We start from the raw sequence: 24,625 nt of genomic DNA on the forward strand, positions 1-24,625 counted from the left end.
CTAGATCTGATGCTTGACAGTAGTGTAATTTGGGTTCAGAATCATGATGGACACTTTTTTCCTGGCTGTTGAATTGAAGTCAGAAAAAGAAAATCTCACTAAAACAAGGGAAAGCATTTAAAAGATAGCAACCTCATAGATAATCCATGAATTCTTCTATAATTTTCATGCTCATGCAAATTCTTTGCAAGCACCCTGCCTCAGTCAATTATCCAGCTACTAACCAAGAATTGTTATTTTTTTTCATTCCCCTCCCTGCTTTATACCTAGTTTTGTATATGGTGCCACCTTCCAAATCCCATTATGAATTCAGTTAATTTTCCCATAGCGTTTTCTGTGGTGCTGTTACTACAGGATTTGCTTCACATTTGCTTGTTTACCTTTATTGTGAAATAGTCCTTTATGCAATTGGGAGGCCCAGGTTGATTGGAGCAGATACAACATACATATATATGTGTGTGTGTGTGTGTGTGTGTGTGTGTGTGTGTGTGTATAAAACATGAAATAGCATTTAAAAAACAAAACAAAAAGGAAACATTCAGAAGTCCTGTGGTTTAGAGTTGCATGGAACGAATTAGTTGAAGGTTCTCGAGACTGAAGCTCTGTTCCTTTGGTAGGCTTCTTCATAGAGAAATTTGGTGTTTTATGAGCAAAAATTATGCCAGGTATCCTGGCTACAATTGGGAAGAGCAACCCAAAGTGTTGCTTACCTCTAAGTTTGAAGCACAAGTAAATTTTAGTAGATTAGATATGTCTCTAAAGCTCAATTGCCTCTTCTCACACAAGTGCTCATGCATGTGCTCATACACAGAGTATTCTGCACTTATAAAGCTTTTAGCTAAGACCTTAAGATCTTTTCTTATTTTCTTGTATGACTTCTTGAGAGTGATGATACAAATATCTTTACTTTTTCCCGCTCTTGCCACAGCTTTTAGCTAGATCAGCAGTTTCAACAAAAAAGCCTAATTAACAGAATGATATCACCTTCTGGATTTGAGGAAAGTTTTGTACAATAAATTCACCATTGACTGTTACCAGTTACATTTGTCCTCTGATTGCTCCCCTGAGAGTGACTGAATATAAAAGAGAGAACAAAACCTGCAATGCTGCGGCTCTGTGCAAAATAATAGTTTGCAAGTTAGAATTGATTTTTGCATTCCAGGGGAATAATCAGCCTGAACACAACAAGCACTGTGATGACAGGCAATGGCTTACGACACGCATGGTTAAGTGTTTGTATGTTCTGCGTACCTGTGGGATCATAAGGTTATTCCCCCCCCCCCAGAACACCACCATTCTTCCCATTTTTGACCATGCATTGAGGACTTTTCACAGGATTGCACATTTATCGAATTATAAATATTTTGCTTCCTTATACAGAAATCATGTTCCGTTGCTCACTCTCTCACTTTTGTACTCCTCCCTGAGGAAAACATCATTGTTAAAGTTATCCCTTATTAGAAATTTAATCTCGGTTCCTCTAGACAGACACATGAAGGAACTGCTAAAGACTAGCAGAATTTCTGGTAGAGAGATTGTTTATGAGACTGAGACTGGTGGGAGAAAAGGTATTTCTTTTGTCATAAGTTTGACTCATACTGAGCTTTCATGTGTAAACAGCATAGTAGAGGGGAATTGGGGTTTAGGCTACAGCCTATGTCGCATAACACAGTTTGTCAGGCTGATATTGCTGTCTGCTGCAGTCTTTCAGTATGAGTGTGAATTATATTAGGTGAACTGTTCTGTTACAGCTTAGGCAGTAAATGTATCATACAGAGAATCCAGTCAGTTAAAATCTAGGTAAGACTGTTTTACGTATAAGTTTCATATGAGCTGACATATTCCTTACCAGCTTAAAAATGTAAATTGAACACATTCAATCCATTACTACTATTATTACTAATTATTTTACTCTTTTTTTCACTGCATTTAAACCACTAACAAACCCATAGCTTAAAATAAGTAAGGTATAAGTCTTGCATCATAATTATTTAAACTCGCCTAACAATTGGTTCTAAAAAAGCAAATATTTTTGAATACTAAAAGATAAAACAAGATGAGCTTCATGAATGTCTGCATGAATTGTCACTGAAAGGATCACAGTCCAGATGTTTAGATGCTCTGTACTTATAACTACTCTGGTTTAAATAGATTTATGTATTTTTCTTTTTTTAGCTTCTTTGATCGTAGTAGAGGTGATTTACTTTACAACACAAAGGGAGCTTGCCAGAGTTTTTTCCCCTAGTTCATCAACCCTTGTCATTCTTGCTCCTAAATGGAAACAGTTGAGACAATGTATGGCAGCGCTTCCTTCTCATCCTTCTGAAACTCCAGATAAATTTAGCTTAACAAAGACAGGATGTTTAAAATAGTAAAGGGAAGTTCTTAATTTCAGTGATGTATAACTTCACTGATGATAGTGCACAGGAGGATAAAGCTCAGAAGCAGTGTCAGTCTAAGCAGAGATGACCAGATCTGGTGTCCGACTAAGAGACGTTAGGACTTTCTAATTAAGGGATTGAAAGTATGGGAAGGTCCATCCAATATCAGCAGGCCTAAAAATGCCATGACAAGTTTTAAATACTTTTTTGGGTTCAAAATGAGTTAACATTGCTTCAAAAGGCAAATTTTCAGTTTTTATTCCTTTCAGTGAAGTTTTGCCAGTACACTCCAAAATGGCCTTTGGGTACACGGCAAATAAAAATTGTGTCTCATTCTGTATGCAAACAATCTTCAGCATGTTATTAGCCAAAATGCACAGATTTTTATAAAAGGAAGTTATTTTTACAAGTTAGAATCTTAATTACCTGACCTTTGTGTCCTTTTTTCTATTGAACACATTGTCAAAATCTAAAAAATTAAGCAGGGGTATGAATTTAAGGAAAACTTGCATTGGCTTTGGCCTGGTCTCAAGTGTTGTTTCTTCTGCAGAATGCTGCACTGGCAATAGTGATGAATAGCCTTACACTTAGGAAGTGAAAGAAAATAATTGATTAGACTCTTTCCCTGCATTTACCACAGTGCTTCTTTCCCCTCTGGGTTTGTGCAGTTTAATTTGCCATTGATTCTTTAATGATTATAATGTCATAGAACAGCTAGCGTTTATCTTCATTGTGCACTCTGGACAGTGCATTGGAACTGAATCTTTTCATGCACATTCTGGTGTGGGTCTGCAGTCATTTGATAGAGAGTTAAGTGAGGATTCAGTCCAGTTGAAGTTTATCTACGGTGAGTGCATCCTACTTCTGGCAACATCTAATTAGTTACAGTCTTTAAATCTACAATATGAGTTATGTATTTCAGACATTAAAAGACTAATTGCAGAGAAGAAGCAAACACGAACATTTAGCTCAGCTTTTACAGTAAAAAAGTTAAATGTGATGGCATGGAGAAATATGTATATGAATAGAAGCTCTAAATACATGTGGCAGATACTTCATAGGCTTTTACTATGTACTAAGGGAAGCAGTGTTTTACATTGACAGCTGAATCCCTTTTGTTGCAATACATTTCTGTGTTTTTTTTCCACTATAGTGTAGCACTTGAATTGTGAGACTGTGGCAGTAGGCTGTGATAAGAAAGATCTTATTTCTCTTCTACTGAACCCAGCTTCTATCTGAAAACCATTTTCAATTCTGGTGACATCTTTTCCTACTTTATCTTTCCTTTGATAAGGCTACTATTTCAGAAGAAAGCACTATACTCCCAATATAGAGAAGTAGCCTCCTATTCAGGATTGGTTTCAAGGTATATCTACAGGAATTGTTTCCAACCGTAGACTAAGAAGCTTTCTTTTCATATTAAAGTTATTTGGCTTCATTAAAGCCGTCTTGACTGAAATTTTCTGTAAGAATAATGTTTTTAATAACACTGAAATAATTTTGGGTTTTAGAATTACATATTGTAGTTCAAACATAAACCACAAGCAGAATTAGAGGGCAAAAAGGTTGTAACAAACAAGCCATGCAGGCAGGTCAGAGCTCTCTGTGGAGCTGTCTCCTATAAAAAGGTATAAAAAGCAGTCATAGTTTACCAATTTAAGTAAATGGAAGAGAGATATGGAAATGAAAAAACTCTGGATTCATTCCTTAATATACAGGACAAGTTCTATAAAATATGTTGCTGGGATCTCCCCCACCAGCTTTACTGTTGTGGTGGGATAACCTTGGCTGAAAAGCAGAATTTATTGCTGATTAAAATAGAGTTAGATGGTGAGAAAGACATAAAACATCCCCAGCGCCACATTTTTCCTAGGCTCAACTTCACCCCTTCATCACCAACTACCTCTTCCCCCCCCAGCCTCATTTCCCTGGAATAGTGCAGGGGGATGGAGGATGGGAAGTTGAAATCAATTCATAACAGCTCCTCTGCCTCTCCTTCCTCCTCACACTTTTCCACTGTGGTTACTTCACATGGATTGCAGTCCTTCAGGAATAAATCTCCTCCTGCATGGGCTGTCCATGGGCTGCAGCTTCCTTCAGGCATGTCCACCTACTGCAGCATGTGGTCCCCCATGGGCTGCAGCATGGATATCTGCTCCACTGTGATCCTTTTCCATGGGCTGCAGGGGAATTTATGATGTTACTTTTTGTTTTATGAACCAAATTCAATGGGCTGCCTCATCAGTTTTGCATTAGAAACAACACTGAATCTTGTATTTGAAGGCAGAAAGTAAAGATGAAGAAACTATAGGAATCTGAAGTCAAAGTGGTAAATAATTTTTTTAAGCAAATCTCTATTGCTGTAAAGAGATTGATATTTGAAAGTCCTGAAGTTGCAAATCCTCATCTCAGTTTTGGAGTCATATCATGAATAGCATTTAGAGCAGCATGTAACACCTTGGCCATTAATTGCCGCTAACTCTACCATTAAGAGCTGTCAAATTATTTGCAACAGAACAGCAGTCATACAAATGATAAGGAAAATTAAAAGAATGAGAATGGAAGAAACTGATTTTCTGTGTGCAGTGCAGATATAATGAGAATAATGAAGAAATAGTATTTTGTATGACTATGGTGTGTTGGTCATGGGGGTGATGCCAGGTACCTACCAAAGCTGCTCATCACATTGTGTCTCTGCCACTCCTTCCTCTTCAGGGGAGAACTCCTCACACTCTTTCCCTGGTCCAGTGTGGGATCCCTCCCACATTCGACAGTCCTCCACAAACTTCTCCACTTCAGGTCCTTCCTACAGGCTGTAGCTCTTCAGGAACTGCTCCAGTGTGGGTCCCTTCCATGGGGTACATCCTTCAGGAACAGATTGCCCCAGTGTGGGTCCCCTGCAGGGTTGCAAGTCCTGCAGCAAACCTGCTCCAGTCTGGTTTTCTCTCTCCTTAGGGCCACAGGTCCTGCCAGGAGCCTGATCCAACACTGGCTTCCCATAGGGTCACAGCATTCTTTGAGCATCCCCCTGTTCCATATGGGGTTTGTGTTGGAGTCAACTGGCATTGGCTCTGTTGGACACAGGGGAAACTTCTAGCAGCTTCTCACAGAAGCCACCTGTGTAGCCTCCCTTCTACCAAAACTTTGCCACAAAAACCCAATACAAGGATTCAGGTAATAGCAGTAGCAGGAAATGGAGTATTCTTATTTGTGTTTGGTAAGACATTAGAAGTGCAGGTATAACACAAGAAGCAAATGTAAAATGCAGCATGTGTAGGTGATTGAATGTATTAATATTTAATTTATTTATGCATTTTTGAGCATCTAAAAGTATCAGATGACACTGAATACTCCCTGTAAAAATACAACTCTTCTACCTGCAGTCATTAAATATATATTAGGCTTACAGCCAAAAATTCTCTGTCTCAGCAGACTGAAGAAGCAACTGATAGCACTGTAGGTATTTTCACTGTTATAATACTATCTTCTGGCTTTAGGTGATACAGCAGTTGGAATCCAAACTGTTCATCTCTAAGTATGTATCCTTAATTACAAGGGGAATGAGTACAAGGATAGAGAAATGAGAAGCGCAGTTGTAATGTTATCAAGGTCTCACATAGTTATTTATTGTTGAAGTAGAGCTTAATGCATCAGCCTGCTTCACACTTACAGTTGTGTTCAGTGATCTCTAATTGTTGGGTAGGGTCAGGCAATTGTGTATCTAGTAACTTGAAAGGCACTTAAAATAACATCGCTTTTGTCATCAAGAACTCCTCAAGAACCTCAGATACCGTGCAGTATATGGGACATTGAAGTCACGTGTTTTGGTATATATTCAGGTAAAGGCCCTTAAAACAAAAAGGGGAGGGGATGGCAAAAAACCCTCACCCCCACAATAAAAAAAACCTAAATCAAAATACTAAGCCCAGTGATTTACAGATTGTGTATTTAATGAGATTATCTAGAAAAAAAATCTTAATGTTTTTTAAAACCTATGATCATCTAAAAAAATTACCATGTGTTTTTTAGAAAGCTTAAAGTGAAAGGCATTTTGAATAGTTCATGTGCTATAAACAAGGCCTGAAGAGTTCTGGCATAGTTCTTACTAAGCACTAATGTGTCTGGAGTGTAAGAAATGTGTAGAATGAGCAGAGGTTATTTTTCAGCAGTGGCGGCGTTGTGAATACTTTGCAACCTACAATTGTGGTGGTCAAAAAACAAGTCTAAAAGACATATTTTGATTGAAAAGATTTTCTTCCTTCATTAGTTTTCATTTTCCTGCTAGTCAGATGAAAATTTTCTGCCTTTAGAGACACTGAAACTCAGCAGAAAGTTACTTTGATTTTTTTTTTTCCAAGTTATTGCTGGGTAAAATTATCCTTAATCCTCATTCAGCAAAACGCTCTGTCATAAGAAGACTACTGCAAAATTTTAACCCTGGTTGTATAGAAAGCTGAATAGTGTTGAAGCGTTTTCAACTTGAGCAAGCGTTTAAGTAGATCTTTGAACTGAGATGGATTAAATCTACACTGAATTATCTTGCTGAACTCAGCAATTTCTTTAATAACTTGACCAAAAAACATGCAGCACTTAAATATACATGTGCACTATGGGGTTCCTCATAACTCTCTTTAAAACATCTGTTTTGGGGTTGTCTGCTCTGCGAGAATAGTTAATATTCTGGTTGTGCGCTACAACTTCCTGGTTGTTAGAAAATTTAACATTATGCCCCATCCCTGGCAGTGCTCAAGGCCAGGTTGGAAGGGGCTTTTGGCAACCTGGTCTAGTGGAGCATGTCCCTGCCCATGTCAGGGGGATTGGAACTAGATGATAAAGTCCCTTCCAACCCAAACCATTCTGTGATTATTTTAGTAGCTGAAACTGTATTGAAACCAGTATAATTCATAGAGTTACACTGGGAAAAAATATTTGGAAGTACCTTAAATTTGTCATTAATTTATCTGTTCTTATTTCCATTGTGTATTGCAGGTAACATTTACGTTAGCACTGCTGAGCTGGTGTAATGCAAGGAAGGACACATCATGAAATGGAAACACTATCCCTTTTTGGTCATAGTAGCTGTATTCAGCCTTCCCAGATGCCATCAGTTACTGGGTCAGCTCATTCCAGGTAGGTACCTTTTATTTAAACATAAATGTTCATGATTTTTAGAATGATTTTTATGCTGTTTGTGTGAATATGTGCATGTACATACCTGAAGTTCTCTCTCCACATATTAGTGTGTTTGTGTAGTTAAGAAATTTGTGAGCATATCTGCATATTTCAAACAAAGAATTTAATAAGTACTGAATTGTGTGCTGTGGTAAGTTGGGTTTTTTTTCAGTTGCAAAAGAAACCATAGAAAAAGGGTGGCCTGGAAGTATGAGAAGGTTAAGATGGCTATTAAAGCCTTCCTTCAATTAGCACTGTCAGTAACGGGAAGAAATAGAATGCAGAAACAGACCTGAATATCAAAGAGAATAGGAGATCTATAGAGATCCTTCCTGAAGAAGGAAAATAGTAGCAACTGTGAAATAGTTGAAATGTGGTGTTTTCAGTGAAGTCCTAGAGGTCAGGGATTGTCCTCTTGTTTTCATACAAGTTCTTACTAGTGCAGAGGAGTAGTAAACATGTATAGAAATAGCCAGAGACTGTCAAAAGAGAAGGTGGTGGTAAAATAGTGAACAGTGATTTTTATTGAAGCAACATAAAGGAAATAAAATCTGTTTTGTTGTGTTGGGTTTTTCTAAGAGTCAGATCTGAATCATCTTCAATATTTTTTAGGAAAAACCCCAAACAAACTTTGATCGTTACTGCTAATAATTTACAACCTTTTAGTAAAATGTGAGAAAATATAATAGACATTTAAAAAAAGAGAGCGACATGTTTTTTTGATGTGGTTTTTTTCTGTGTTGCACCTGAATAATAGTGTAGAAGGCTCTGCTGGCTGGATTTCTAAGTTGAATACATTGTGCAAGCAGAATTTTGTGGCAATAAATTCTCCATCTATCTGTGGGCAACTAGTTCAAATACAGACTGCTGAACGAAAAGAGAAAGGAAAAGTTTTTTCCTTCAGGGTTTTGTTGACCTGTAATGAATGGTGGTTTAATTCCTGGTTTTGTTGGTTTCAAATGAGTTATGTAAGAGACACAAAGAGACTCTAGAATAAAGGAAGATGCAAGCTAAAATTATAATTTTAAAAGTTTGACCTCAGACTTCAAAAACAATTTCAAAGCAATTTGCCTGTCAGAAAGGCATCTACCACTCTCTTTAAAAGGAATGCCTGCAGATCCGAATGTATTTGCATGATAGCTACCTCCATCCACTTGCGTTGATTCAATTTAGTCATAGTTTTGTAGACTCTACTAAAAAGACTGTTTGTATTGTATTTTTTCCCCCATCAAATTAGTTTCAGAATAAAATCACAGGTGGCATTTTGATTTTGTCCCTGCTTTGTAATTTTCATCACAGACCTCAGGCTTGAACCAAGGGATTACTATACTTGGCCAGACATCAGCATGCTCAGCCTCGCTGGCAGGGTGCCAGGAGTGTGATTATCACAAAGGATCAAATAAAGCAGGAATAGGTTTTTTTTTTTCCCTTTAAGCAGTTCATCCCATTCATTTTTGCTCTTTTCGTATGTTTTCCTTACAAAGATGTGTCTCTTTTTTAATTCTATTTATTTATTTATTTATTTTAAATATGGGGAAAGAGAGAGACCTGTGCAGAATCTCAAACATTTTCCTCCATTTAATGGTGGTGGGAGAAAGAAACAACAGTTCCTTGGAATTCTGCCGTATCCGTAAAAAAAATACCAATAGAGCAATAAGTGGCAGCTTTTTCTGTGGATTGCTAAAAGGAGCTAAAACGCCTGTGATCATAGTGCTACTAATTTGTGTTGGTTTATTTCAATAAAAAACATACTTTTGAAATAACAGATTCAATGAAATTCTTTTCAGATCATATTATTAGAAACCTTTAGAAATAAAATTTTATGGTTTCAAACTCTCCAGTTCTGTCTTATCTAAAAATATTTCCAGCTCATTGATGGCATAGCTTTAATTTTTCAATTTTATATGACAAACTATTGGGAATGTGTTAAAGCTTACTTTACCCTCCTAAACTGAAATTTTCAGCTTTGGTAAAATGTGATGAATTTTAATGGTGATCTTATAACTTTGAAACATTTATAGTAGTTTCTGCTGATTCTTTTCATATATTCTTGTTGAGTCTCACTCTTTTGCATATGGAGTCCACAGGGAACTACTGTCTCTCCCTTTATTAAAATCATGGCTGAGCCTTTCATCTCATGTCATTACAGCTTACCTCTAATTCACATATAAAATACACTCGCAGTTCCACTATGGCTGTCTCCTGAGGCATGAAGTATCTCTGCCTTCGCACATCTTTATTTAATCAGGGGTTGAATGTTATCTGGGAAAGATGTGATTTTTCTTTCCAATTGTTCTGCATTTTTAAAAGCTGGAAAACTTGATAGTTGATTTTAAAATGCACTGATCTAAGAAAAAATGGCATTAACTAATCCTGTATTCTGTTCAGATGCATATGCTCTGCTTTTAATTTTTCAGTTATGACACCTAAGTCTTTTAAAGTTCCCAGTTACTACATTGTTAGAAAAACCAGAACTATAAATCTAACAGAAAGCAAAAGACTAAAAAAATAAACTGAGATTTTATATATATATATATATATATATATATATATATATTTTACACCAACAGAATTGAGCTTTCAAGTTTTAAGATTTGTGGTCTGTTAATAAAGATAGTACAAGCATTCCTCATGAATGTGCTTGGGCTTGGGATCAGGTCCTTTGGCAAGGAGTATTGTGGAAGCGTCCTCTATCTGTACTGGAAAAGATGCCAGATATGTGGGATCTAGTCAGTCCTTGAGCTTTATGGAGATACCTGGACAAAGAAAGATCTGTAAAACCATGGAATGACAAATGTTGAACTCTCCTGATACATTATTAATTGCTTTGGGTTTTTTTTATTTTTAACCATTTTCAGTGATCTTAGGGAGAGCAGGATAAGGAAAAAAACCTGTTTTGAGCCCAGATTTTTGATAAATTCTGATAGGAGCTTGTAGACCTCTATGGTCTAAAAGTACTGTCTCAATATTTGAGCAAAGATGTTGCACTAGAAAGCCTGATATATTTCCATTATTTTCTGCTTTTCTGATACTTTCTTTTTTTATTTTTAAGTCTAAGTGCATTGTTTCTTCCACTCACGTACCTGATAGACTACTGAATTTGTTGTTTAAAAACGATACTTTGGGTATATATGTGTGATGGATCCATTTTGACAAGAAATTCTATATTCCTCTGGTTTCCCTGCAATCTGTGAAAGTAACTTGAAAAACATGGTTCCTAACACTGAAAGATCTTCATTTACTGCTTCATAACGGAGATCAGTATCTTGTATAATGTAATGTGCACTCATTCATTCTTCCGTGCTTTTTAAATGCCTGAATGAATTTTCAATCAAATATCCAAAATAAAGCTCTCAGTGATCTGAAGGAGACATTGAATAGTTCAGGTGAAAAATCTAGTTTTATGGCTGTGCAGGTTTTTTCTGAGAATGTTCAAAAAAGAAATGTTCAGCCAAACCCAACCCATAGTTAGATGATTGATTGTCTTTTGGCATAGGCTCAGAGGCAAAGAGAACTGCATGCTCAAATTCCATGCAAGCCTCTGATTGTGAAGCTGTAAAGGAAGCATGAAGACTCATTGAGCTAAGGAAATTAAGTCACCAGTACTCCCTTGACACTTCTAAAAGAAGTAGGGGATGTGGATTTAAATTCCTTCGGTTGGGAGGTTCTGGAGGATAGTTTTCACCCTTTCTGAGCAAGTGATCCAACAGCTGAGCTCATATTTAAAAAGATGGCAATTTTGTTGGTTATAATTTTGTATTGTTTTAAAATGAAGTGATGTTTATGACTATTTTGTGATGAGCCAGTGTTTCAAAGCACCTGAACAGGAAAGCCTAGCTTATAGTTCACAAGGGAAATAAGGCAAAAGATAATAAGGCCAAAACCATCAAAACTTATGTAAAGCTGTGCCTTCCCAGGAGCAGAACTTTAAGTCCCAGAGAAATGTTAACTCTAAAGACAGACATGATTTAACAGGATCAGATTTTTAAATATAGGTCCCCAAATTCCATGCAAATTCCACTTACTCTTTTGTTGAATCTGAGCCCAAATGAAGATAACCTTAGCTTTTTTTATTAAAACCAGACATATATATATATAAGACTGCAAGTATGTAGCTCTGAGGTAGAAACACTCACAGAATCATGGAAAAAGTTAGCTTAGAAGGCACATGGAGGTCATTTAGTCTGATTTCCACCCCTCCCCTCAAAGCAGTGCTATCTTCAGAGTTGCACAGGGCCGTGTCCAGCTGCATTCTGAGCCTTCCTCCCAGGAATGGAAATTTCATGACCTCTGCACCACTCTCAAGGTGATTTTTTTACTTCCTTTTCGAAGCAGCTGGAACTTACTGTATTGCAATTTGTGACTCTTGCGTCTTGCCGTTTCATTGTGCGCTTCTCGGGAGAGTCTGGATCTCACTTCTGAAAAACTTTGTGTAAGGTGGTTGAGGACTGTAGACAGACCAGTAGATTGGACTTCTGTTTGCTAAACCAAAACATATGCTTTAGCCTTTCTCAGCATTTCACATGCTTCAGCCCCCTGACCATCTTCGAGGATCTCCTCTGGGGTCTCATCTATTTCTGTGTTTCCCTCTTGGAGTGATGCAAAACTAGAGGCAACTGGAAAGAACTGATCACCTGCTGGTTATGCCCTCACTAAAGCATCCCAGCATGTTGGTGGTATCCTTCCCTGGGTCAAGGGCACACTGCCAGCTCAAATTCAACTTACTAGCCAGGAGCACATATTTGTCTCTGGCATGTTCTTAACTTTCCATTGTATAATTTGTACTGTAGAAAGGATCATCTTGGAAGAACTGTTCTGTTGACAAACTGTGCTAGCAAGAAATACCATGATTTGGTGCATGCTCTCCAGTAATTCTGTTTTCTCAGGCTTTATGAAATGTCACTCATGGCCATAAATTAGGTTTTCATGATCCTAATTTAATATAACGGTGACAAATGCACCTGTAAGTGATGTGTAGCAGGGGATGATGACTGAACATACTGTTTCCAGTTGTAAGTGACACCAAGTTTGTCGATTGTGGTATTCAAGGTCAAATTCAGAGAAAAGAGACAGGCAGTTTAGGCCTTGCTGGGGTCAAGGAACATGTCGAAAGACATGCTCCTGTCATCCACATGCAATTAACTTGAACTAGAAAGAAAATATTCTGACCTCGGATCTAAAAACAAGAAAAAAAGACAAAACAAAGCAACCAAAAACCAAACCAAAAGAAAAACCAACAAACAAACCCCAAACCAAACACCACTCACATTTTGGCTGTGGTTAGAAGGGGCTAATAATGTAAATAGAAGGGGCTGTATTTAGACAGACTATAGAATAAAAATTAACAAAAAACTGACATATGTGCACTTCTAAAGACCATATTTTTATTCATGTCTGCCTCTTCCTTCTCTGCTGTGTCTGCATTGTGTGTATGTATATACAGTAACTGCTTCTAGAGCGCAAGCAGTACCAGCTGAGATTAGGTAATTTCACCACTGTATATTTGTATGCATTTGTAAGTATACATAATGACGTGCAATTATTAGTTACTAACTTTTAAGGCTGAAAAGCCATGTTACCTCATGGAGCATCCAGCTGACTTTGAAGTGTGGTGTAAGAAGTTATCATTGCAAAATAGTAAAAAATATTTTTCACTAATTTATTATATTCCTATATCCTAATATCATGGATTAATGCTAGATCACATTATTTTATGGTACACTATGATTGCTATCAAGGAAACATTCTGTTATTTCCATGGTATGATATTACCATGTATGATTTCCATTATAACTATAAAACCCAGATTACTTAACACAAAAGATAATAATTTCTAGTTATCAGAAAATGGAAACTATGTAGTAAATCTTGTATACTGCTTTCAGTTAATTTACTTACATAAACGTAAGGTAATTTATATAGTCATCCATCCCTGCTGATTGAAGTAAAAATACATAGCTGGCTTTTTAGTTCATTTGGAATATTGTGACTGAATTTGTTCTATCAGATATGACATCTGATTTTTACAGTTTTGTCATTTGCCCATCTTTTTTCATCTGATTGACATCAACATAATTTCAAAGTATGCAGATAATTGCACATTTGTTGTCTTAATAGAATGGCCTTACTTTTGGGGGGTTGGTTTGGGTTTTGTTTTGTTTTAACTCCTCTCCCTTCCTGGGAGGATGACAAAGGTTTGTGATTCCTATTAGTAGAAGTGTTGTGCCTGGAAAGAGGGCATATATTAAAAGCGGGGAAAAAAGAAATTCCCAGCACGTGCCTTGCCTTCCAGATATTGTCACTGTGTACACTGAAGTCTTAATAAATAAAAAGATTGCCAGCTGTACTTCAATTCATGGGTTCTTTATTAGCCTTTAAAAAGAAATAAATAAAGCATGCTTTATTTAATTGTCTGAATAGATGGAGACAAACCAAGAGGCACAGTCAGCTGCAAGGCACTTAATGAAGAAATCCCTATTTTTAATCTAGCTGTAGAAGACACAACTCTTCTGCTTTGATGATGTGGCCTTTGTGATGAACCTGGCTGGAAAACCACATGTGCTGCACCGTCTTCCTAATTAAGTCATCAAAATGCACTGGAGCAAACTGAGTGACTTGCGTAGAGCACTATAAGTAATTTTAGTTCCTCTATTGCTTGGTTAATAGAAAGTGGCACTGTTCTAGATTATGACTGATGGAGGTTAGATGCTACAGCTGCTATTATTGTGCCTGCAGGTAGGCGCCTTTGTAAGCTGTTTCTGTGTAAGAAGGCACACTTTGCTTTGTTTCTGTTTCTTTTCTCCTACTTTCCGAGGATGTAATCTCAGAGGCATTTCCTTCCTTCACCCCTACCCCTATCCTCCCCATGCCTGCGGTTTTCTTCAACCTATATAGTAGATATTCTACTTGTTTGGGTGCACTGACAGAGCATTCACTAAAACTAATCTCAAAATGAAGGTTTTGGGAAGACTGCCCCCTAAAATAAATTGAAGAAAAAAAGTCAACAGTGACAATCATGAACGTTTGTGTATATATAATGAGGAGGAAATCTGTCTTTCTGATACAGGCTTGGTTGGCCACAACTAAAGATTTTGTAACTGTGTAGACCAGATTCTGAACCTTTTATTGGTAAAATTGTTAGTAAATACTCATTTATTGTTTCCCAAACAGTGTCACTCGAAGCTCTAAGTTTCTCAGACACAAAAATGCACTGATTATGAGAATGGCATAATCTGGTCTTGAGTATCTATCATAGGCATGAAAAACTTTTGTTGAAATGCTTTCCTAGTTTACATAGCTCTGTGACATTCCCAGGTTGATAGCAAGGTTCTTGTACAGAGATTTAAATTTAATAATCTAAGAATGCAAATGCATTTGCTTTAATTCGTCTATAAAGATCATGTATTATATGGTTAATGGAGAAACTGACATAGATGCTATGTGTGTATATACAGATAGTACAAATAGAATTTTCACCCGAAGTTGTTCTACCAATAATAAAATTAACAAGAATAAGTGTTTCTTTACATAATTCATTAATTATCCTGAGAACAATCTTCAGTTACAAAAGTAGAGCGCAAAATGACAGTCTGTATTGAATCTAATATTTATTTAGATTATGAATCTGTTAGAGCTTCAAAGCAATTTAATGTCTTTAACATCAATTATAAAACTAATTTCAGTCATATCAGTGAAAGAATGTAACAATTTACAAGGGTGTTTTCACACTTCTGACTACTCAAGGGATTACTATAGGCATATCTACACTTGCTAATTTATTTTCAGTGCTGTAAAAGAGTGTCTAGAGATGTTTTATTAAATATTTTAATAAGAGTCAAACATATTTGCACAATTTCTGCCTTGACAAAGGGTGATTTATATGCACCTGTATCTGCATATGCAGAAAAAGGTATTCTTTTGTCAGAGATTGCTACCTTATATTTGCACTAACTAAACAGGAAATTACTGGCTTTCCCCTAATCTGAATTTTAAATCAAAGTGGAACTGGCAAAAGCAAACAAGTCTTATATTCTAAGCCTTTTTTCCCCTCAATCTTAACTGTTTAGTTAGATTGACAGTAGTGCTATCCTATATATTTCTACTATACCCCTGATTGTGTTATCAATACAGCAGTGTGTAACTGACTAGTTGCTGTCTTTCTTTATTCTTTTTTTATAGCATTTTATACATGTTTAAAAAAAAAACTTTACTTTGCTATATGGTTTAAAAATCACCATCTATTATTCTGATCCAGAGAGAAACTTATGTATGGTCCATCCCCTGATATTTTATATTTGATAAACGGTATAAGGCTGCAAGTAGCATGACTTTCAGTGAGTTGTGGTGTTTGTTTTTGTTTTTGTTTATAGCTTAAATATTTTTCCTACATTAATTTTTGTACACTAATTGCCAAAATACCTTGTCAAATATTCTGTCTACTACTATTAAACCAGTCAACTCTCTTTCCTCTGTTGTATGAAAACAAAGAAACACCTATCCTTTAGACATGGTTTTTGTTCAAGGCATTGTTACAGGCTACTGTGAAGATAAAAGAACCCTTAAAAGTGCTGGGAAGCACATCTGGTTAGCCAGTTACTGTTAAGTTTCCGTGTTTAGACATTTCTTTAATTACATTTTAGGGTAATTATGTAGGTAATTAATTATTTAAGAGTGTGGGTTTTTATTTTGTCTTTTTTTTTTTTCTCCCTAATATTACCCTAAGGGTAAAATTTAATGATATTATTTAGAACTTGTTTTTGAAATCAGATCATAAATGACTCAGGCTTTAAACCCACTTCATTTTGACACAGAGCTGAGGTCAAACTTTCACTAAATGAAAATGAAAAGGCAGTTAACCATAGGCAACAAAAGGGTGCTTTTTCTTTTTTTTTTCCTTTCTCTCTCCTGTCTTTGTAACATGGATCTGTTATGCCCTTCACTTACAGTGCTCCTTACTTACAGTAAGAGTAAACAATTGGCTGTTCACTTTATGTCCATCTGGCACTTGAAAGTATAGTTGTAAAATTAAAGGTTCTGTTCATGTACAGTACTATTTCAGAAAATACGCTTTATTATATTCACTAACACTCATCTTGAAAACGTGGCACTGAACTAGCATAGAACTGATCACTGGCATTTTTTTAAATTACTTAATGTCTAAGCATGTCTTCCTTTGAATGTATGTTACTCTAAAATATCTATGATAGCTGAATACTTGAAATTTTGCTCACACTTAGCATTCTTTGCTGATTTGGCCTTTAGCACCTGAACAAGCATCACTGTTTTTAAAGATGCTGTGCTCCTGGCTTCTTCTATTTATCAGTTTCCACCATCTCCTTTTGCCATATCTCATAAGCACATTTGCTTATGGATGGTAGCTGGTAAGATGGATTTCTTCTGGCTATTAAATCAGGACTAAGCATTGTGCTAATTCAAAATTGGAGTTGGAGAGAGGCTAGAGCCTATGAATGTTCACAGCTACATCTTCCGCTGAGGAAGACTGGAAAAGAGTTTATGAATGGTTAAGTAAGAGTTAAATCAACTCTTGGTTGCATACATTCAGTTGCCTCTTGAATCTGGTCTTTCCTAACTTATACAGGGATTCATTATTTTACCTTCCCATTGACTTATTTCTCTTATTTTACAATTTGATTTTATCAGTTGTTTATGACATCTCAGTATTTTCTCCTGTTTTCTTTTACAAGTTTACAATTTATTTACAGTCCAAAATACCTGTGTTTAGCTCTACTGCAAGCTTTAGGTTTTACTTCAGCCACTTTTGCACAAAGAATATAAAACCTGTTTTTAAATTTCCTGACTGTGGTGGCCTGATTCTGTTATAGCACTCATGGAGGGTTTCTGATTTTAAGTTAGAGCCGTGGCCTTTGGGTTGAACAAGGTTAGTATGGATTGGTTTCATAAGTTAATTGTGTCAATCTAACACACATATCACAATTTCTATTTGAATATAGTGCTATTTTGTCCTATTATTTCAAAATATGTGGACAATTCTGACTTTGAACTAAATTGCATGAAACTTAGGACTGGAAAGAGGATGATTACTGCCTACTTAGTTTATTTTCCATTCTTTTAAAACATGTCTTTTTCAAAAGTCTGCCCTTGAAAATGTTTGCTACATAGAGAGGTCAAAATGTTAACTTAAGTTTGGCTCCTTCTGCCATTCACACAGCTTACACAAATTGTAATCGAGCTGTGACAGCAGGGAGCTCTTCTGGGACCTAAGCGAGCTTATTTAAAGCTAGCCTGGGACCTTGACTTTACTTTGTAGTCTGCTGTGCTTTCACTATCTGCTGTCTGTATTTCATAGTGCTGCTTTTCTTGTGAGACTTCATGGTGGTTTATCCTATTGTGGATATTCTAAAAATTATAAAATAGCTGGTAAATGAAACTGGCTTCCACGTCCTGTTTTTTTTCCAGAAATATTCCATTATTAAGGATTTTCTGTCTTCTGTGGTTTTTGAAAGGCTGCACACAGGGTTTTGTTTTTAAACATTATAAGAAAAAGTTATGCATGCTTTAGCAAGAAAGTCTGAATTATCTAGTATTTCAAAGGAATTAGGTACAATGAGAAAAAGGATGGTCTGAGGTCATTCACAGCTTATGAAGGTATTCAGTCAGTGTCAAGTCTGGCTTTGAGCTCTAGTTCAAAATATTTAACCTTTCCATTACTGCAGAAATTCCAATCAATCTGTGTTACAGTCACCTTGCAAGAAATAAATGAAATCCCTTGGTCAGCATTTGCAGAGCAGTGCATTTTGCTAATTCAGAAAGACTGACAGAATGTTGATACTAGAAATAAACCAACTAGTCTATCCTCTTTCTGTAATAACATGTTTAAAATTCATAAAAGCACATTTTTTCCAGGATTTTGAAACTGAAGGAAGATACAGAGTAAAACTCCATTCTAGGCCAGTTGTATAAATTTATTTGGCTCATTCTGACAGTTGGTGAAATAAGTATTCATGTAAATAACAAAGCATGCACAATATCTTGATACTACATTGCCAAAGTAACAAACGTCATTAAACGCCATTAAATGCCACAGGACGCTCACCGTTACCATTTCAACTTATTAATGAATTGACTTCTATCAAAATGAAGAGTAAAGTTGTCTTCTGTTGAAGCCTTTGTTTTATTTCTTATTTGGATCTTTAATATACCTCTTCGTTCAGTCTCATCTTGTGTCCTGGGTTCAGCTGTAGTAGTCATTTTTCCCCTTCTTAGTAGCTGGTGCAGCGCACTGCTCCAGCTGAACCCAGGACATAGAGGTACATCATGTTTCATTCCCCAGCTGTAAAGGACTAGTTTGCAGCATTTTCTCTGCAGAATTCTTCACCCCTACCCTCATGGATAGCTCTGCATGTTTGCTTTATCTTACTTTTGTCTACAGAAAGATGTATTTATTAATTTTTTTTAGCCTGCTTATGTAAGCAAGTACAATAGCATGAAATCTCTCTACTTCCGCAATTGTCTTCCTAATTTCTTTTGTTTCTATTCAGTTCCAGGCATACAGTGAAGTTCTCCATCACTTGGAAAGTTTATTACAATCTTCAGTAGTGATAAAGTAATGAGCTTGAGTATATGACTAATAGTTCCCATTATTAGGACCTACCTTTGACTATTTTAATCATGTGGATTGCAATTTTCCTTGTTTTTGTTTCCAGGTGAAACAATCCATATGCTTGTTTAATGCAAGAGAAGTGTTTCAGGGTTGGTTTTGGTTTGTATTTTTCAAGAAAAGGTAGGACAAAAAGGCTCTCTTGCCTTTATTAGTATGTGCTTAATATTTTGGAATAAGAACTTGAAATTGGCACAAGACCACGAGAGTCTTCAAATAAACTGCCTTGAGGTGAACATTAACAGCTCACACCTTGTTTAAAGAGTTGTCTAATTTGGACAGGACTGCATTTTTCCAGCAGAAATGGTCTGAGCGTTCACCATTAGAATTAAACATAATTATGTTTTTACCACAAAAGATTATTATTAAGGTGTGAAGTATTATTAAGAAATGAGATTCATCATGTCTCAGTTCGTCTGTGCAGTACCGGTGGAAACTCTAGGTATTATGGATGGTAGTCCCCAGTTCTCTTCATTTGTATAAGGGAAGAAATATTTCACAGAAAATCGTATTTTCTGGTTATGAAATTCTGATACTTTGAGAGTATAGTGTACTGTGAAGATACTAAGATAATTCAATAGAAAACTCTCTTACACTGTTACATTTCTAGCATACCTACTGATTCATAGGCCTGATTATTTTATGTTTACAGGACTTGGGGGAAAATATCAATAGGGGTTTTTCAACAACTAAGTTTCTGTATACAGAGCTCTGAATGCAACTGCATACAGCCTAAGAGCTGTAACTATTATCAACAAACTTAAGACCTAAACCCAAATATCTGCAAACAAAAGAAAAATATTTTTTTATTGAAAAAACAACTTGAAACAGGAAATCCTAGGTTTCTTTACATAGACTTTTCTAGCACAGTGCAAGGCTGCAACTCATTGCCTGGACCCGACAGATGATAGGCAGAATCTCTGTGCTGACTTAAGAGTTCTTCATCCATCCAGCTAGCATCATACACCTAATGTTGTAGATACCTCTAAGCTGATCAGTTAGCCTCTAAATACTTAAGAGAATCAGTTTGAAGTGCAGTTGATGAGTCCTACTTGCATTTTAGAGGTTGTCCTCTGTGGTTGCCTATTCTCTCCCTTTGCTAAAGAAAGAGTATGTGTTTACCTTTGTTCAGATAAATCCCATCCTTGGTGTCTGTTTATTCTCTTCTGACAACTGGACTGCCTCTCGACTAAGCAAGTGGATATGCTGTTGTTTGCCTTGCAGCTATTTGTCCTATAATTATCCAAATTAGGGATCAGTGTAATGTGGCTGTCTTGTGGTCCACATGTTCCTGTTTTCTATCCAGCAAAACCAAAGCCTATGATAAAGGCCCTTGCCTGAAATGCAGGTCAGACTGAGGATGTACTGCTAGCCCAGCTAATTTAGGTGTAGTGTAGAAGTCTTCATCAGATTTTAAATGTCATATCTTTTCTGTTGTCAAGCTGATGAGAAGTCTCAGAATGATGCATTGCAGGAAAAGTGCTTTTTCCAACCTATTCTGAGAGCAGCTCCAAATTATGCATAAAGCTTATAGCTGTAGCGCACAGAGGAGAAGCATTTGGGGTTCATTGATATTTTCAGAAGTAAGCAAGGCTATGGGAACACATGATGTATTTCATAGGGTTGCTTGGACATTGTGCTGTCAGAAATGAGGAATTTGGAAACACTTGTGAAGTCTTCAGCATCCTCAAGTGCTCTTGGAAGGGACTCTGGAGTAAGCCTGCTGAAAAGCTTGGGGTATGAGTCACAAGCTTCAGCAGCTGGGCCAGAGCATCTAGGGTCTCAGAAGGGGAAAAAAGAGTTATGCTTAGAGATTTAACTCCAGGCACAGTGCCTGAAAGCTAAACTCTCAGGAAACATAAAAGCTCAACTGTGTAAAGCCAAAGGAAATAAATTAGAGAGTAGTTATGAGGGTCTGAATTCATTCCAGCTTATGTTAAGTGGAGACACCTGAGGTAGGGCCCCACTGCAGCCAGGGTTAAAGTGAGTTGAATTATTCCTTATCTGTGTCTCACCATTGACTAAAGAAGGAACCAATAATGTTACCTGGTGAGCATCTGATGTTAGATCAAAGGAGGCAACATAGGAACCACCAAAGGAAGTAATTTATTATCAGGCTTTGCCTTGAATAATAAATTAAGTATTGGTTCAAACTTTGAAAGATGACAACAGAATGAAATGTTGCAGCTAGGTATTATAACCAGTGTTCAGCCTATGCACTGAAAGAGGTGTTTTACCATGTGAGTAAATTTTACAGCATTATGTATAGAGAAGAAATTAAGGTTTTTGTTGTGGTTTAAGCCCAGCCGGCAACCCAGAACCATCAGCCACTTGCTCACTTCCCATCCTCTCTTTCCCTGCTCCCAGAGGGATGAGGAGAAGACTTGAAAGAATATAACTCCCACGGGTTGCGATAAGAACAGTGCAGTAACTAAGGTATAACACAAAACCACTGCTGCTACCACCAATAATAATAATGCTAAGGGAAATAACGAGGGGAGAGAATACAACCACTCACCACCCACTGATGGATACCCAGCATGACCTGAGCAGTGATCAGGCCCTTCCGGGTAACTGCCCCCAGTTTCTATACTGGGCATGCCGTGCTGTGGTATGGAATACCTCTTTGGCTAGTCTGGGTCAAGGGTCCTGTCTCTGCTTCCTCCCAGCTTCCCCTCCTCCCTGGCAGAGCATGAGACTCAGAAAGTCCTTGGTCAGAGTGAAAACATTGGTGTTATCAGCGCTGTTGCCAGGCCGAAAGTCAAAACCACAGCACTGCACCAGCTACTAAGAAGGAGAAAAATGACTGCTACTGCTGAACCCAGGACATTTTTACATAGAATTATTTTACTGGAATTTCCCAAATGCTGAGTTTCAGTTTCGAAGTTGCTCTTTAAAAAAACAAACAAAACTCAACAAACCAAACCACCACGAACCCATGTATAATATCCTAGTTTTGCATAAAGCCAACAAAATAATCAGTTTATTTTTGAGTTTGAAATCAACATCAGAAAAGTTGATTGTGCTGTAAGTTGCTTGGCACTCTCTGTTACAAAATACTCTATGAATAAAACAGTGTATAAACAGTAACAGAACTGGGTATGAAACCCCATCTTCTTTAGTTTAAGTTTGCATACTTTGATTGCGTCTACCAAAACAATTAAGCTCACCTGGAGGGTGTGGTTCTATATATTTTAACAAGTTTTTACCCCACATACTTGTTTCTGCATGTACTTCAGTTGTGCCAGGGTATTTATTTGTCGTGTTATGGAGTAAACCAGATCAGTAATATGATTAGTTTACATGGCAGCCCAACAATTGAATGCAGCTTTATAACTAAGGTCTTGCCTTTTGAAAGACAGGTTGGAGAGCAGAATATGATAACTTTTCTCAGCAGCAGTGTTGTTGAAAGAAACCATTTGACCATGTGAGATAAACAGCTTGTTAGAGCTTCCTTGGCAGTGGACAAGCAAACAGAACACTGCAGAAGTGGAAAGCAGCCTTTGGTGTTAGACTGTATGCATTTGCAAATGTAATAAGCAATTTTTTTTTTTTTTCTCTGTGGTAGTTAGTAAACATAACTAGAATCTCTTTTTCAAATGGCATTTTAAATTCTGTCTGCAGTTGTGGGGTTTTTTTAATCACACTGGTGTGTTAAGGTTGTGAAAAATATGCATAAAAATAGATCTGGTTATGTCTGCTTATATCAAGGCTGTTGCTTCAGGGAAGGACTTCAAGAAAAGGTATGGGAAAAATGGGGTTTCTAATAATTAGAAATAACATAACTAATTTAAAACTGTTTAATTGAACTCATTGAAATTTAAATTGAGAAAGGATATATAGGATGCACTTCATTTTGCATGCTGCTTGAAATTCAGATGTCAATCTATTCATTTCATAAGCATGAAAATAAACCTTCATATTCCAGCTTTACAAGCATATCCCAATTCCCTAATTTATAGGACATGCAGATAGCGTTCGAGTAATTTTACATGTGGGTATTGTACTCCCACAAAAAGGCTTCATTGCTTGATGCTGGCCTCTTTTAAACTTTCTCCTACACTCCCAACAAAATCGGAAGATGTTTAGGTCTTCTCAAAATTGCTCATGATTTCTCGTGTGAATTATCAAAGGCCTGTTGACACTTATTAAATCCAGAGTGGTTCACGAAAGTGAAATGGAATTTAGAAATCTGCTGTTTTCTCTACTTATTTTTATAAATATTTAGTGTCTTTTGGAGTCTAAAAATATTCAAGGACTTACTCCTGGAATTATTGGGGTCACAATCCCTTACAATTAATTGTTACTTATAAATTGATTTTATCTTCTGATTAATGACTCAGCATGTTGATGTTAGTGTTTTATTGCTCCTGCATTTTTACATACTTTGTGAATTATAAATGTAGTTATCACCCAATGTTGCAAATGTAGTAAAAATATCTGTATTATTATTGCTCTGCTTTTGATACTGTTTATTACACAGACTTCTGCATGAATGATTTTATTTCGCCATTATTAGATGCCTCTTTAATTTGCACATACAGGAATCATTGCCCCAGCGTGGTTCAGATGTAATCACCATGTTAGGACTGTAATTCAGTGCAGTAGTTTGCTGCAACAGTGAGCATTAGATACCTAAGGGTAAAGAAATACCGAATTAATTAATGATTTCTAAACAATATATTGCACAGTTAGATCAGCAAATTTTAAACTCTGATTTGACTAAGGGAGCAATGATCCCAGTTTATGTGCTGATAATGAAAAGGAAATGGATGGTTTTTAGTACAAACAGCCTACTTGTTTTTTATCTCTCAGTTGCTTTTTTTCTGTAATGGTTTTGGATTTTAAGTTTTGTTTTTGGTTTATTGAATGCTGCTTCTGCTGAGCCGTTATTAAGGGAACTGTGTGAGACTGAAATGTGTACAACTGCAGAAAATCCATCAAGTAATACCTAATTTTTATTATGAGCTGAGAAGAATTTGAAAGAGGAGAGTTTCTGTTCTGTGAATAGCTGTGTTCAAGTCTTTGACATAGAGTGCATTGAAAGAAAGAGCAGATCACTTGCCTCTGCTAAGCTCAGAGCAGGGCTCCACAGTATGAAAAGAGCACAAAATATGTACATATTTGGGATTACTAGTTAGGGGAGAGGAAAATTGCTAGATAAATATCTAAAAAGTATTTACTAAACTGTCCTTGGTGCAGCACATAAACGCACCTGTGAAGTTGAAAAAATGCAGTAACAGAGAGGAGAAAGAATAAATAATGGAAGTCCTACAACTTTTATCTTCATTGCAGCATTTGTGACACATGCTCACTAGCTGTTAAAGAGAAAAACTAGAGGTCAGTGAGCAGCTCCAATATGAGAATTAGAGCTGTTGCCCAAAGGCGAGAGAAAAAGAGAAAGGAGTCCCAGGAATAATACATTTACCTCCTA

General features: G+C 36.7%; 1 protein-coding gene across 1 annotated transcript in view; it reads left to right on the forward strand.

Annotated features, from left to right (window-relative positions):
• The window catches only part of ROBO1 (roundabout guidance receptor 1), a 707,499-nt gene that overhangs the window by 77,012 nt on the left and 605,862 nt on the right, over positions 1 to 24,625 (forward strand). Inside the window, exon 2 of the mRNA XM_061453972.1 lies at positions 7,371 to 7,511. Within this exon, the coding sequence (XP_061309956.1) occupies positions 7,424 to 7,511 (88 nt within the window). The 5' untranslated portion in view covers positions 7,371 to 7,423. The remainder of the gene's footprint in view (positions 1 to 7,370; positions 7,512 to 24,625) is intronic.

This window comes from Pezoporus flaviventris, unplaced genomic scaffold (assembly GCF_033815535.1).
Source record: "Pezoporus flaviventris isolate CSIRO_AGI_PZ_B2104156 unplaced genomic scaffold, CSIRO_AGI_Pfla_v1 ptg000015l, whole genome shotgun sequence".
Taxonomy (NCBI): Eukaryota; Metazoa; Chordata; class Aves; order Psittaciformes; family Psittacidae; genus Pezoporus; species Pezoporus flaviventris.